The 13,217-nt window shown below is 40.2% G+C and overlaps 1 protein-coding gene across 5 annotated transcripts in view; it reads right to left on the reverse strand.

The window, feature by feature from the left end:
* Nucleotides 1-13,217, reverse strand: part of ASAP1 (ArfGAP with SH3 domain, ankyrin repeat and PH domain 1) — a 149,107-nt gene that overhangs the window by 7,360 nt on the left and 128,530 nt on the right. For 3 of the 5 annotated variants that reach the window (XM_027880273.1, XM_027880272.1, XM_027880274.1), the window contains 4 exons: nt 8,732-8,893; nt 5,807-5,873; nt 3,500-3,558; nt 1,036-1,538 (listed from right to left, as the gene is read on the reverse strand). In XM_027880273.1, the coding sequence (XP_027736074.1) occupies nt 1,036-1,538; nt 3,500-3,558; nt 5,807-5,873; nt 8,732-8,893 (791 nt within the window). The remainder of the gene's footprint in view (nt 1-1,035; nt 1,539-3,499; nt 3,559-5,806; nt 5,874-8,731; nt 8,894-13,217) is intronic. The other 2 variants (XM_027880278.1, XM_027880275.1) reach the window with 1 other exon arrangement.

The following is a 13,217-nucleotide window of genomic DNA, read 5'->3' on the forward strand; positions in this document are numbered from 1 at the left end:
TATTTGCCTGTTTATATTTAAAAGTATGTAAGTAAACAAACTGTACTTGCAGACACCTTTTGATCAGATCCCAGTAATATTTAATCTCCAGCACACTCAGGAAGCCCAAGCAACAACCCTGTCAGCCTCAGATGAGATAGGAGCTTACAGGCAAGTCCATGCCAGAAGCCAAGCAGAGTGATGGCTCCAGTGTGTTCTTCCTCAGACAAGCACAAGACAGAAACTCACCCTCTGCTTTCACTGCAAGAACGGAAGTTTTATTTCCTTTTACACAAGTGCTTTGCATAGCAAACCTGACAAACAAAACTATCCCCTTTTTGATGATGAAAATTTTAAGAGAGTTCTGGAGTTTCATAAAGTTATTTCCACGCACATATGCATGAAGGATCCTCTGTTGGAAATTGAGCTGGTTAGCAAGATTAACAACAAGATGAACTAGGGGTTTGAATCGAGTTAAAGAACCAGCTCTGCTACTGCACAGCATCCAGCAGTGTCAATTTTGCCACTTCAGCAATATATCTGAACTTTTGTTACCCACTTAAGTACGTCAACATTAAATACTCACGACAGGAACATTTACTACTTTGTCACAATTGACTTTAAATTTTGCATCTACTGACAATAGGTGCTAACATCCCTTCTTAAAGCTTACAAAAATCAAACATATAGATATTCTAGCAATCTAAGGCATACAGAGCCATGAGCAAAGACAGCAGAGAAAGCCACCAATTCATTCAGAATTATGGCTGGCACAGAAAAAAATGCCCAAAGTCCCCAATAAATCTAAATACATTGCAATGCTCCCAACGTTATTGTTTTATGCTACAGGTATTTGTTTCAGCATGCAGGAGGCCTTGTAAACCCTCAGCATTTGCTGAAGTTGCTTGGGGGCTCAAAAAGAACCCCTCATTCCTTATCCCAACCCATAATGTTATGTTGTTGCTTTGTGTGAATATCCCAAGGGCGCACAGAAATTCCTTACATTAACTTCAAAGCCTTCCAAGGATACTTCCAGCTAGCTGCAGTAATACCTACCATATTTATTTTCCTGGGAAGTGGCACGGGGGTTTCTGGCAGGGCATGTGTGATGTCATTAGACTCTTCAGATGCTTGCCTTTGGACGGTGTCCCTGGATTGTACGTTTGGAGAGAGATCTATGGAGTGAGATTTTTGATTCACCTCTGAGGGCTGAGGCTTCGGTGCTGCTTCTCCACCTTGAGTTTTAGCCAACAGCTCTCCTAGCTGAGGTTTTGGAGGAAGGTCCTTCATCTGTGGCTTTGGAGGTAAGTCTCCAAGCTGTGGTTTTGGTGGCAGGTCTCCTAGCTGAGGCTTTGGGGGCAGTTCTCCAGGCTTTGGGGGTAAATCTCCTATTTGAGGTTTCTGAGTTAATTCCAGAGGCAGAGGCTTTGGGGGCAAGTCTCCAGGCTGTGGTTTCTGTGGTATATCGATGGACAGTGAGGGCTTCTGAAACATTTCCATGTGCTGATGTGATTTATCTATTGAAAGATGATGACTGGTTTCTATTTTTCTTAGTGCCACTAAAAAAAAAAAAGACCAAAACAATGTTTTTCACCATCTCATTTTAATATTAAAGAAGTCAGGAATATATCAAAAGTGCAACTGTATAAATGACCACATGGTCACTGAGCCCCATAACTGCCCATAAATCCTCCTAGTTTATGACAAAAGCAAGATAATACAACCTTATGTAACCCTCATTCACTGAGGTCTCACTTAATTGCTCCTCCTGGAGGTCAGCAGTACTTATTCCAACAACTATTAGGTGTCATTTTTTAGATTATCTACTTAAAATGAAATAAAGTGATCATTTTTTGGACCTAAACCAAAAATTACTAAAGATAATAAAAGATGTATTTTGTAAAACAACATATGGACCCACACATGTGGCTGTAACAAAACTTTCTTTTAAGGACAGTTATTCAGGGATGCAGTTGAATTCCATACTAAAAAGCACCTGAGTCTCAGAATTAGTACCTAATGTTAAAACAGATGAATTCTTTTCTTCTCAGGAGAGAAAAATTTACAACCCACGATGAAAACAATACATTTTGACCAGAAGGAACGATTTCCTATTGTATTCAGCGTTGCTTTGTTATCATATTCTACCAGCCAAAAAGGTGGCCTGACATTTGACTATGAAAGCAACAACACTCTCTTAGGATATCACCCACTGCAACAATACTTTTGTGCTACATTAATCGTTACTTAAACAAAAAAAGAAAAAAAAAAGAAAAGAAAAGGGAAAAAAAAGAAGAAAATTTTGCAATGTTTCCAAGAAAGAAATTGTATAGTTACTATCAGGTGCCTCATTTTAAAAAATGTCTGTGTTGATACCTGTATAGGTCTCTGTCTCCTAGACTTATCTTGTAGCGAATGTACATGCACTGATCATCCACTCAGGTTTGAGACATAAGTAAATTACATGAAAAACCCTGATAGTAGCCCTTATCAAAGTGCTTTGAGTTGGCCCATCTTAAATTCTCACCTATATCATTTCAATCAAGGAAGTGTTGACTTCCTTTGCAATGCCACCCTAGCATGTCATTGGTGTCTCCCTCAAAAGATGATACCGTGTCATAATAATTGTAATTTAAGTTGAAATTTCACATTTGCATTTTCTGCTAAAATGATTCGCACTCTCAGTTTCAGTCAGCTATCTTCAGAAGTCTGGACAAGCAGCATTTCCTGATCTTCAGACTCTATGCTGATTATTCACGCATACAGATGTAACATGTATTTGATGGATTCTGTATCAGACAGATCTACATAGTAGGTCTTTCAACTTTGTAGTCAACTGCTTCAACAACTCACAAAAAAACCCTAAATAAACCTGCTGTATGAGTTTAAAGAGAGGCTTGGAAAGAACACTTCCAAAAGAAAGGGCCAGAAGGTATTCCCTGGGACAATGGTCTCAGCAAGCTTGTCACTGATATATAAGTGAGCATGTAGCAGTGCCTGATTCTTTCCAAAGTAGTTACTGGGACAACAACCCTGATGGCCAGAACATGGCATGGATACAGGTTGCTCCAAGGGTATCAAGAAATCGAACTTGGAGATATTAGGAAGAAAAAAGACTTTACCAACAAGAGCAGTAAAAGATAGAAATGGAAGCCCAGAGAGGTTATCCATGGAAATATCAAAATGTGACTGGAAAGGCCTTGAGCAACCAGCCCTTATGGCAAAAACTTGGCCCTGCTCTGTGTGGTGGACTGGATCACAAGACCTCCTGAGGTCTCTTCCAGCTTCAATTAGTTCATGATTTTTTTTCTTTCCTCCACAGGTCTAACTATTTTTTTCAGTTTAATAAAAACCTTCCTGACCTTCTGAAATCCTTTCAGTTTTCTAAAGCTTTCATGGTTTGTAGCATTTTAGAAATAAAACTTTTGCTGAAAAGACTATATATTTAAAAAAAAATATCTACTCTCACCCACATTTAAAAGATAATCAGTATAAGAATAGCCACAGAGAGAACTCTTACCTTTCTGAGGTAGTTTGGGAAGAACTCTAGGGCCAAGTGCAGTCTTTGCAGTCCCAGTGCTAAATCAACAGATGTGAATTATTAGTGCTTACAACTGTTGTAAAATATACTTATTTCTCACTTTTCCCCTCTACACATCGATAATTAAAAAAACCCAAACCAAACAACCAAAATCCACATTTATTTTGTTTCTTTCATATAATCATCTTGTCTGTGCATCAATCCCGAAACTCAAAGCACTGTTAAGAATTAACTGTTTTGTGTTTTTTTTCTGAGAAAAAGGCATACAAACCCCACACAGCTTCAATGCTATAGAGCAGGTATATTCTACAAACTATGGTATGTGCAAAATGTACTCTGAAAACAGGTGAAGCTGAAAGACCATGGGCAGATCCTGAACTTTAAAACAGTTACACTGAAGCTTTAAAATATAACCTGTCCTTTGTGTCAGTGGTTTGAAGTTTGCCAGGACTGAGCCTATGCCTTGTAGCCCACTGCACATGTACGATAGTGTATGACACACACACTGCTGCTGCAGTAGGAAACAAAGTCTCTGATACTCCAAGGAAATACTGATGACTGTGGGAAAACAACGTTTTACTCTGTCAACCCGTGTTACACCTGTGTTAGCTACTTGGAGGGGTAAGCAACAAGACAAGCAGAACAGTTGCAAGTAATTTAATTAATTAGTTAATTAAATGAATAGCATAAAAATTTAAGGTAGTTGCATATTGCCAAAGTTTTCCATCAATGCTTTTTGTTGTAGCCTTTTTTTTTTTTTTTTTTTTCCAGAATCAACATCAGGCTGGCTCAAATTTGCAAACATGGTATGTGAGCACAAGTTTCAAGAAATTTCACGAAATTTTTTCCTTTAAAACAACACCTAGGTCACTTTTATAGAAAAGAACTGTGGAAGAAAAGAAAGTAAGTTGATTTAAGGCATAAAAATCAAACAATGAATAAAAATCAGTATTAGCTTAAAATAATGACTAAAAAAAATAAAAAATAAAAACAAGAGAAAGGAAAAACATGTGAGAAAGTTGTCGGAGTATGTTCAACAGGACAGAGTCTTCTGCATCACCAGCCTTGATTCTGGTATTACTTGTCTCTGCACCCAACATTTCGAAATGATCATGATGAAACACTTGTAATTTCCTACCTGTTTTTTAAATGGTAAAAATATATCATGACATGAACCTGAAAGAACAGCCAAGCTCAACCTTGATTCAAGATACCATAGAATCACAGAATATCCTGGGTTGGAAGGGACCCACAAAGATCATCAAAGTCCAGCTCCTACCTTGGCCTTTATCTAATGCCATGGAGTACAAGAACCACACTTTTACCCTTGTCTGACAAGTGTTGAGCACAGGCCCAGCTCTTTGTGCTGTGGAGCATCACCACTTTTTCCCTGAATGCCCAGTGCCACCTGGATGGATTCAGCAAACATGGCAAGTCAGCTGTGCTGCCAATAACAGCTCCCCTGCCTGTCCTGGCAAGGCGGATCACACCCTGGGGGGTGTCCAGAATTCTACCTGCACATCTCCTGCTGTGATCTGTTGGATGTTACACATCCCTCTCCAGTCACAGCCTGATCCCACACGCTTGTGGACTGTGCCTGAGGCAGGTGTTTGTTAGAATCACCACGCTCTGAACCGCAGGACTTGGGAACCACAGCGCAGACAGAGGAACAGCAAACACTAAGTGACAGGAATGTATGGCTGTCCTTACTTCTCCAGCTATTGAAAAAGACACTTGTAATGGACAGACCTGATGAACTACGAGCTAAAAGCAGTTTGTGTTATTGCAGACTGTGTGGCAGCACATAAGCTTGACAGACTGGAAAACAGTTACGCTGGAAGACTGAGATGAGTTCTCTCTCTTACACATGATGCCAGCCTGTACCCACAGTGACACTGCTGCAGCCATGGGCATAAGACCTCACAGTGAAACAGATAGAATGAAATGCCAGGAGACATGAAAATAAAACTTTTGTGCTGTCTGAGGCAGCATTCCCCGGCTCAGAGAGCAGTGCTGTAGGAGCGGCAGAGAGATTCGGGTACAAGTCGTTCTGTCCATCCCGCTCAAAGGATGGATTGTGTATGGACAGCAAGGAACAAAGCGTAGGAGGCTCAATGAAGCCACAGTGTTTGTATGCTACTAAAGCATGCAGAAAACTAATGAAGAAACATAGCTAGGATTTTATGGCCTCTGAAAGGCTTTTTTTTTTGCACCCCCCCCCCCAATTTACAAATTAGTTATGTTTATTTAAATTTTCATGTTTGCCTTCATACGTGGAGATTTTACCTTGATTGCTGAGACATTCCCTCAAACTTGTTTGTAGCCTTAGTTGAAGGTGGGCCCAAATCATTACCTGAGGTGAAAAAAAGGGACAATTAAAAAACCCTAAATAATTAGGATAACTGAACTATAATCAAGAGAAGGTGCAACTTAAAGCGAAACACATATTCCTCCAGGTCTCCTCTACACAACATGTCTAAAAGATCATGTAAAACTTCATTCTTCATTAATAACTTTGTAGCTGAAAAAGCAGCAGGGACCATAATAATACAACATGACCTTTCATATAACACATTTTAAAACAAGTCACTGGTAGCTCACATCTTCTGGCAAGGGAAGATTGAATGACATTGCTGTAGGGCATTTGTTTTGAAATAGTGTTTCAATTTTCCCTGAATAGAAGAAGATACTGCAGGCCAGTATCAGACAAATTTACCACAGATGCTTACATTTTGTGCTATGAGGCATGTCTTTTTAAAAACACCACGAATTTGATTTTATTCACAAAACATTACATTTCTAAGGATCGGTATTTTATCCTATGTAAAGAACAGCCTTTATACATTTAATGACTGTGTTATGTTATTCCCATTACCTGCACACTGACCACTGGTAAGGAAAAGATCCTGGGTATACTGAATTCTGTCAAAAGGCAGCAAATTCCAAACCCAAGTGCCTGGACTCCTTCAGCAGAAGGCTCCTCTTCCATTAGCCATCACCATTGCAAGTTATGATGATATTAACTCCCATGGTTTAGTGTCTTTGCCATTCCCCCTTGCCTCTCCTATTACAGTCTGTTTTAACAATCTTAGAACCAACTTCAACAACCATTAGTAAGTTTTGTCACTGAAATAGATGTAAAGTGACATTTAATGAGCCAAGAACACAAAATGCTTCTCATACAAAAGAATGACACATTTGCCTAAATACCATTCTTAGTGCATTGAAGCCTAAACCAAACAGCAGAAAAGGCTCATGGTGAGCCTTGCTAAAAATATGTTTTTATTTAAAAGTGGTGGAAAAAACCAACAAAGGTAAAACAAACAGCAAACCCTTCACATGTAGATCCTATAGATAAAGCGAGGAAAAATACCTCATGGTTGCTATGGAAATCCAAAATAACCTAAATGACATTTTTAGAACATCTTTGAATAGTAACTCAATTTGCTTAGACATAAGCTAAGGATTGCTCTGCTTGAAACTTCAATTAATGCACAGATTAGAAAACAAAATGCTGAAATTCGACATAGCAAAAAATATAACAACACAGAAAAAAGCTTCTGAAAGGAAAAGCAGTGAACATCTGACAATAGTCTTAAGCAAAAAACATGAAGGCAGATACAAGAAACTCCCTCTTTTATAAACATAAAAGTAAAAATCCAAAATGACTGTCAAACAAGCTTTTGTGCGGATCTCAGATAAGAAACATGGGGAGAAGAGGTCTCGCTTCCATACACTGAAGTTTAGCCTGCACTGAAGAGCAGCAAAGAGACAGAAAAAGAAATATTCTTCTCCAGCCCTGCTCTGACAAGGTATTCTACTTCTACAGGCTTCTTCCTCTTCAACTGCACACCTGCACCTTTCCCATATTTTCCTTTTCCTTTATCTGTTGTCTAAACGTTTTAAAGAAAAGTTGGCACTAGCTTAGCATCTTATCCTACCATACCTTCATTCTAATAGTGTTACATTACATAGTATTGTAGCACATGGTACTTAAGTTGCTGTTTGGACTTAAATATTTGGGATTTTTTTTGAGTCCAAGCCCTTCAAAATGTCTTTACTACCCTGAAACAGTATAAGACTATTAGACTTCAGAACACAGGAAACATCTTTTTTCCATATCCCAGACTCTAAGAAGTAGAGAACTGAAAAGACTGACATTATTTGTATTCCTTTAGAAACAAAGTCTTTTCATTGGACTCTGTACTTTTCTTCATACTGAATCCTAGATTCAATCATACATGAGTACTCCATGATTGACCACATTTACCTCAATTTTCTGGAAAAATGGTGCCTTTAGCTTAGATTTTTTTTTTTTTTAGGCTAGTAATTGTGTGTTTACACTAGAACAGAGAGAGGATACTCCTAAGTTATAAGTAGTGTATGGATGACGCCCTTATGTAAGCACTGGATTCCAGCTTGAAAATCTACAGATTCATGAAAATCCTGCCACCAAAACTAAAATTATAGAAAATTACATGGGCCTGAGATTTATGGCTACAGAAAGAAGCTGACTGCATAGAGTAATGTTTATTGAAAAGAGGAAGAATCTGAGTAGTCTGGAAAATAGTGTCTAAAAAGCATCTGTCAGAAAGGTATCCTGCTATAAAAGAAAAATAAATTTAAAAGTGCTGTTTCTGTGTAACTTCTGCAGATAGAAGGCTGCAAGCCTATCAGTCTCTGTGTATGTACAGACAACATCACAAAAGCCAAATACATATTAAGACAACACATTCCCACCAGCGAGGTGTGAACACTTCATGGGAAGGATGTGGCACAGAGCCCTCTGGCAGTCGTGAGACCTGCATGGACTCATCGAGGTCCATCTGCCCCAAATCTACATCGACCTGGATTAACGAGCTGGTCAGAGCAGCATCAGGGGTGAGGAGGCAGAGGCAGAGCAGAGCAGGAGCTGAGGGGGCCAGGGTGAGGGCAGGTTGGGCAGCTAAGGCAGAGAGAGGGAAGCAGTGGAGGAGGTTGGATTGGGCCCCAGGGGAGCGTGGAATATTTTCAGCTTTCTCAAGTGAGACTTGGCTGCAGCAGCCTGGGAGCCAGAGTGACAGAGGATAGAACTCTTGATTTATCTGAGCTGACGTTACATCAAGCTGAAATCATTGGAAAGCAAGCACCAAGTAAAGAGAAACCAAAGATCATATATCATCCATCATAAAGGTTTTCCCCTGCCCTTTTGTTTTGCATTTCAAAACTCACCCCAAGGAATTGGGCCCTTATTCTGGGGTCCATGAGGTAGTGGGCTTGGTGGGTCAGAGAGGGTTCTTTTGTGTCCTGGGGGTGGGGGAGGTGGTCTCTTCTTGGAAAGAGTGGAGCTGCCACTAGAGGTTTGAGTGCTTAGAGGGAGGGTTGAAGGTGGGCCTGCAAAATAACAAACAACCTTCTTACAAATACATGTGCATAAACGTCAAAGCAGCACTGAAAAATTCACAGTCAGACCCACAGCGAAGTGCAGCAAAGGACTAAAATAAAAAGACAAGCCATGCCAAAACACTGTTTAGATTAAACGACACGTTCACCACATTTTTGACCATCTCAGCTGTGGGAATATAAGGAACTTGACAATAAAATGACACGTGTATTTATGTTTAAAAAATGCAGAATTTATCACACCAGGATTTCTAATTTTAGGCTTTTTTTTAAGGTACTTAAAATTGAGTAATATTTAGCACTTGGGATAAAAATTCCTATTACTTTATACCAGAATGAAATAGCTTTCTAGATGTTCTAGTATGAGGGGAATTTTTTCTCTCCTAGAGCATCCCATACAAATTCTCTTAATAAACTGGGGGGGGGAAGAAGAAAATAGAAATCTAACTACAAATTTTCCTTGCACTTTCAAAATATGATTGCAAGCTTGAGAAGCTTCTCTGTGGCTTAAATAAATCAAACTTCTTTTTTATTCTGTGGCTTAAATAAATCTAATTATGCATTCTAAGAGCAATGCAAATTGCTGTACACACTATAAAGTAAACATCAGAGAAGTCCTTTATGAGACGGAGATATTTAATGGTAGCATTGCTTATAAGAGCCTATGCAGTCACTCCTACCCTTAAACACTTTTATTTCCCCTTGCATTAATGTTGGCACAAGTATTATTCAACACAACGCTTGTTTCACAGGATATGGGAACAGATACAGATTGAAAGACAAAATAACCCAGAGGAAAGACAAGAGTTTTCTCTAATCAGCTTCACCACTGACCTTCAAAAATGTCTCTAATAAGAAGCTCAAGGAATCAGGCAGAGCAGGGCACAAACACACAGTGAGGGGACAACTGCTCAAGTCAACTGCCATTACTGCCCAAAGAAATTACTTGTAACACTTATCTAAATTAGTTCTACATTAGGTTAGAACAGCTCTAAGGGGGTTGTTGTTGGGCTTGTTTTCTTTTTCCTGCTAGTATGTTGTTATGTTTTGCCTTTTTTTTTTTTCTTTTCTGTTTTAATCTAACCAACAATAACACTTCACTGCAGTCATGACCTTGCAATAAGTTTTTCATGTCAGAGAGCTTTGCCATCACAGTCTGGATAAAGGCAGAGAGTCGACATAAAAATTTAAAAGTGAAGTCTATTTATACCTGAAACTTCAACTCTATTGTCACATATTTTGTAGCACTGTAGAACCAAATAGCCTATTTTTGAAAATCTATTTTATTTGAACAGTATTTAAGATAAAACTCTTCATTCAGTTACTCGACATATACCCTACCCTGAGCACAGAACTAGAGCTGCCTCTTTAAAAATATTTGTGATAGTTGACTATAGGTAAACTGAAAATTATCAAAGCTTGCACTCCCTGCCAAATTATTACATATCATAAAAGTATTTAAATCAGTGAAGAATAATATTTGTTAAAATTCCTTAGATGAAACATTAAACACCGACAAAAGTAACTTCAACAATCTACAAGCATGGGTCTCTTCGCCAGATATTTTCAGTGGGTGACCTTCCTCCTTCCTCTAAACTGCAAAGAAAAATTTAATAGAACTGCCCATAATGAGTTAATAATTCAATCTACTCTCTTCTAGATTCAAGCCTGGAAGGCCTTCTGCTGTGGAGGGGAATATCTCAACCACAAGCCCAGCAGGTATTTTGGGCCTGTCTTAATTAATTGGCTACTTTGGTAAATCAAATTATATATTTAGTGATTGTTCCTCTCAATTTGCTTCCAAGTTCACAAAACCGTTAATTGGCAACAAGTCAAATGCCAGTGCAACTTAACGATTGTTCCCCAGTTTGCATCCTTACCCTTTCTCATTTTAATTTCTTCCTCGAGCTTCAGGAAGCAAGATAATTTAAACTGCGCATTGAGATGTTTCTGGAAGCAAAACCAACTTTTCTCGTGCCAACTTTTGATCGATGATCCCTTAAACTTCTGCAAGTTATCAATTCTTTAAGAAAGAAATACGAGCCAAGGGTTGTTCTGTAAACCACTACATAGCTCGGAGCGTATCTAGGACTGACGAGGGGGGGAAAGCAATAGCCAATACCCACTGTTAACAGCGGGTATTCTTAGAGCATGTCGAAAACAGGCAGGGCACGGCAGAGCAGCGTTTGTGTCCTGCCTTGACAGGCTGCACTGGACAGTTAACACGGCCCAGACGGCTCCGAGCGGGAATGTCCGACCGCCCCCTGGCGACCGCCCGCCCGCACTGCACCCGCACGGCCGCGGGGCACCCACGCCGGGATCGCCGGGAAAGGGGGCCGGGAAATGCACGCGAAGGGTATGGAGCGCTCATTGCAAAAAATAAAACTGCGGGCGTGAAGTATGAGGAGTTGTGCTTCTAGTTGCCAATAAAATGAAGAAACGTTCTACAAAAAATAAAATTTAGTAGAATTGAAAAAAACCTTGAAATTATGTTACGTGAGCATCTTTCACGTGGGTTGTATATATCCAGGCATCGCAGACGAGTTGGAAAACATCATAACTTTCAAAAGTTCATGTGGCATACAAAAGTCACAAGGAAAAGGTGTTAAAGTATTAAAAGTCATGCATTCTTTCAGACTCCTAGCACTTGTTCATGTATTAAACTCACAAAAAGAATAAGTAAGAATATAGAAGTCATACATTAATGATCACATGGCTGAAATACAAAATAACTTACTTTCAAATAAAAAAAAAATAAAGGAAAACTTCAAAACATCTTTTCAGAAAGAGGTATAAAGTCACTTCATGCTTTGAATAAAGAAAACATGGGAAAAGTTCTTGAATATAAATCAGTTTATGGAAACAACTGGTGAAATAATACAAAGATCTGATGATGTATGAACTGTCTGTAAAAATGTTATGAAATACAATGTATCAAAGACTCACTCAGCATGGAAAAGACCTTTAAGACTATCAAGTTGGACATTGCCAAGTCCAGCACTAAACTGTGTCTCTGCTCCTGCACCTTTGGGGTTTCATTCCTGAGGAATGTCCAGCCTTCCTGGACTCCTTTGCCCTTCAGGACTGTTTCCCAGGGGACTCTGACAAACAGCAGGTCCAGTGTGTGCCTTCCCTAGCCGGTTACCTCACCAGCTGTGCCAGGAAGTTCTCTTCCACACACTCCAGGAACATCCTGGACAGACAGGTAAGCTGAATTCCCCCATGAGAACAAGGGCCAGTGATTGTGAGACTTTTCCCAGCTGCTTATCCAATATCTTGTCTGTTTCTTCATCCTGGTTGGGTGATCTGTAACAGACTCCCACCAGAATATCTGCCTGCTGGCCTCCCCCTTGATTCTTACCTATAAACATTTGACTCTACTGCCACCATCATTCAGCTCAGACACTCGAAGCAGTCTCTAACATACAGGGCTCCCCCACTGCCTCTCCTTCCTTGCCTGTCCCTTCTGAAGAGTTTACAGCCAAACACGGCAGCACTCCAGCTGTGTGACTCATTCCACCCTGTTTCCATGCTGACAGCCATGTTACAGTTTCACCACAGCACAACAGCTTCCAGCTCCTCCTGTGTTGTCCTTGCCAAGTGCACTGGTGCAGGTGCACTTCAGTTGGGATATCGATCCCACCACCTGTCTGGGGGAAGAAGCCCTAATTCCTGCGTGACTGTTCTGAGGCATTTCTGTGCTTTGTGTCTTTGCCGCCACAAAGCTCTCCATTCCCCTTCTCCCCTGGGACAGCAGACCAAAGGACCTCACTAACACACTCCCTCAAACACTGGTGTGCTGCCCCCAGGAATGTCTCCAGTGTGCCTGGTTTTATCCATTTCCCTTTCAAATCTAGTTTAAATCTCTTCTGTTGAGTACTAATCACTCAGTGGCAGATACCAATGCTCTCTGGCCAGGCTGGCAGAGTTACAGTCCCTTCCTGCATGGCATTCCATACAAACTCCCATGCAAACTGCTGCACCATGCCCTGTTCACTCTCACTGTTCACGGTGTTACACAGGAGTTTCTTTATACATGTCTGAGCTTGGCCACCTTTGCCCCTGGCCCTGCTCAGGTCCCCTCAGCTGCTGTGGTGTGAGCTGTGGGCCCTTTCCAGCTCTCCCATTCCCCTGAGGTTCCCTGGTTCAGGAAACACTTCTGTGCCCCTCGTGGGACATGCCCACTGTGCCCCAGAGCTGCTGCCTCAGCAACTGTGTGTGTGTGTGTGTGTGTGCATATACAAATATGTACATATCTGTGTGTGTAAAAACTAAATCTCAAAACAATTCTTACATGTCATTTTTAATTATATCA

The sequence above is a fragment of the Empidonax traillii genome, unplaced genomic scaffold (assembly GCF_003031625.1).
Source record: "Empidonax traillii isolate 1590-97213 ecotype Southwest subspecies unplaced genomic scaffold, ASM303162v1 scaffold66:size1465758, whole genome shotgun sequence".
Taxonomy (NCBI): domain Eukaryota; kingdom Metazoa; phylum Chordata; class Aves; order Passeriformes; family Tyrannidae; genus Empidonax; species Empidonax traillii.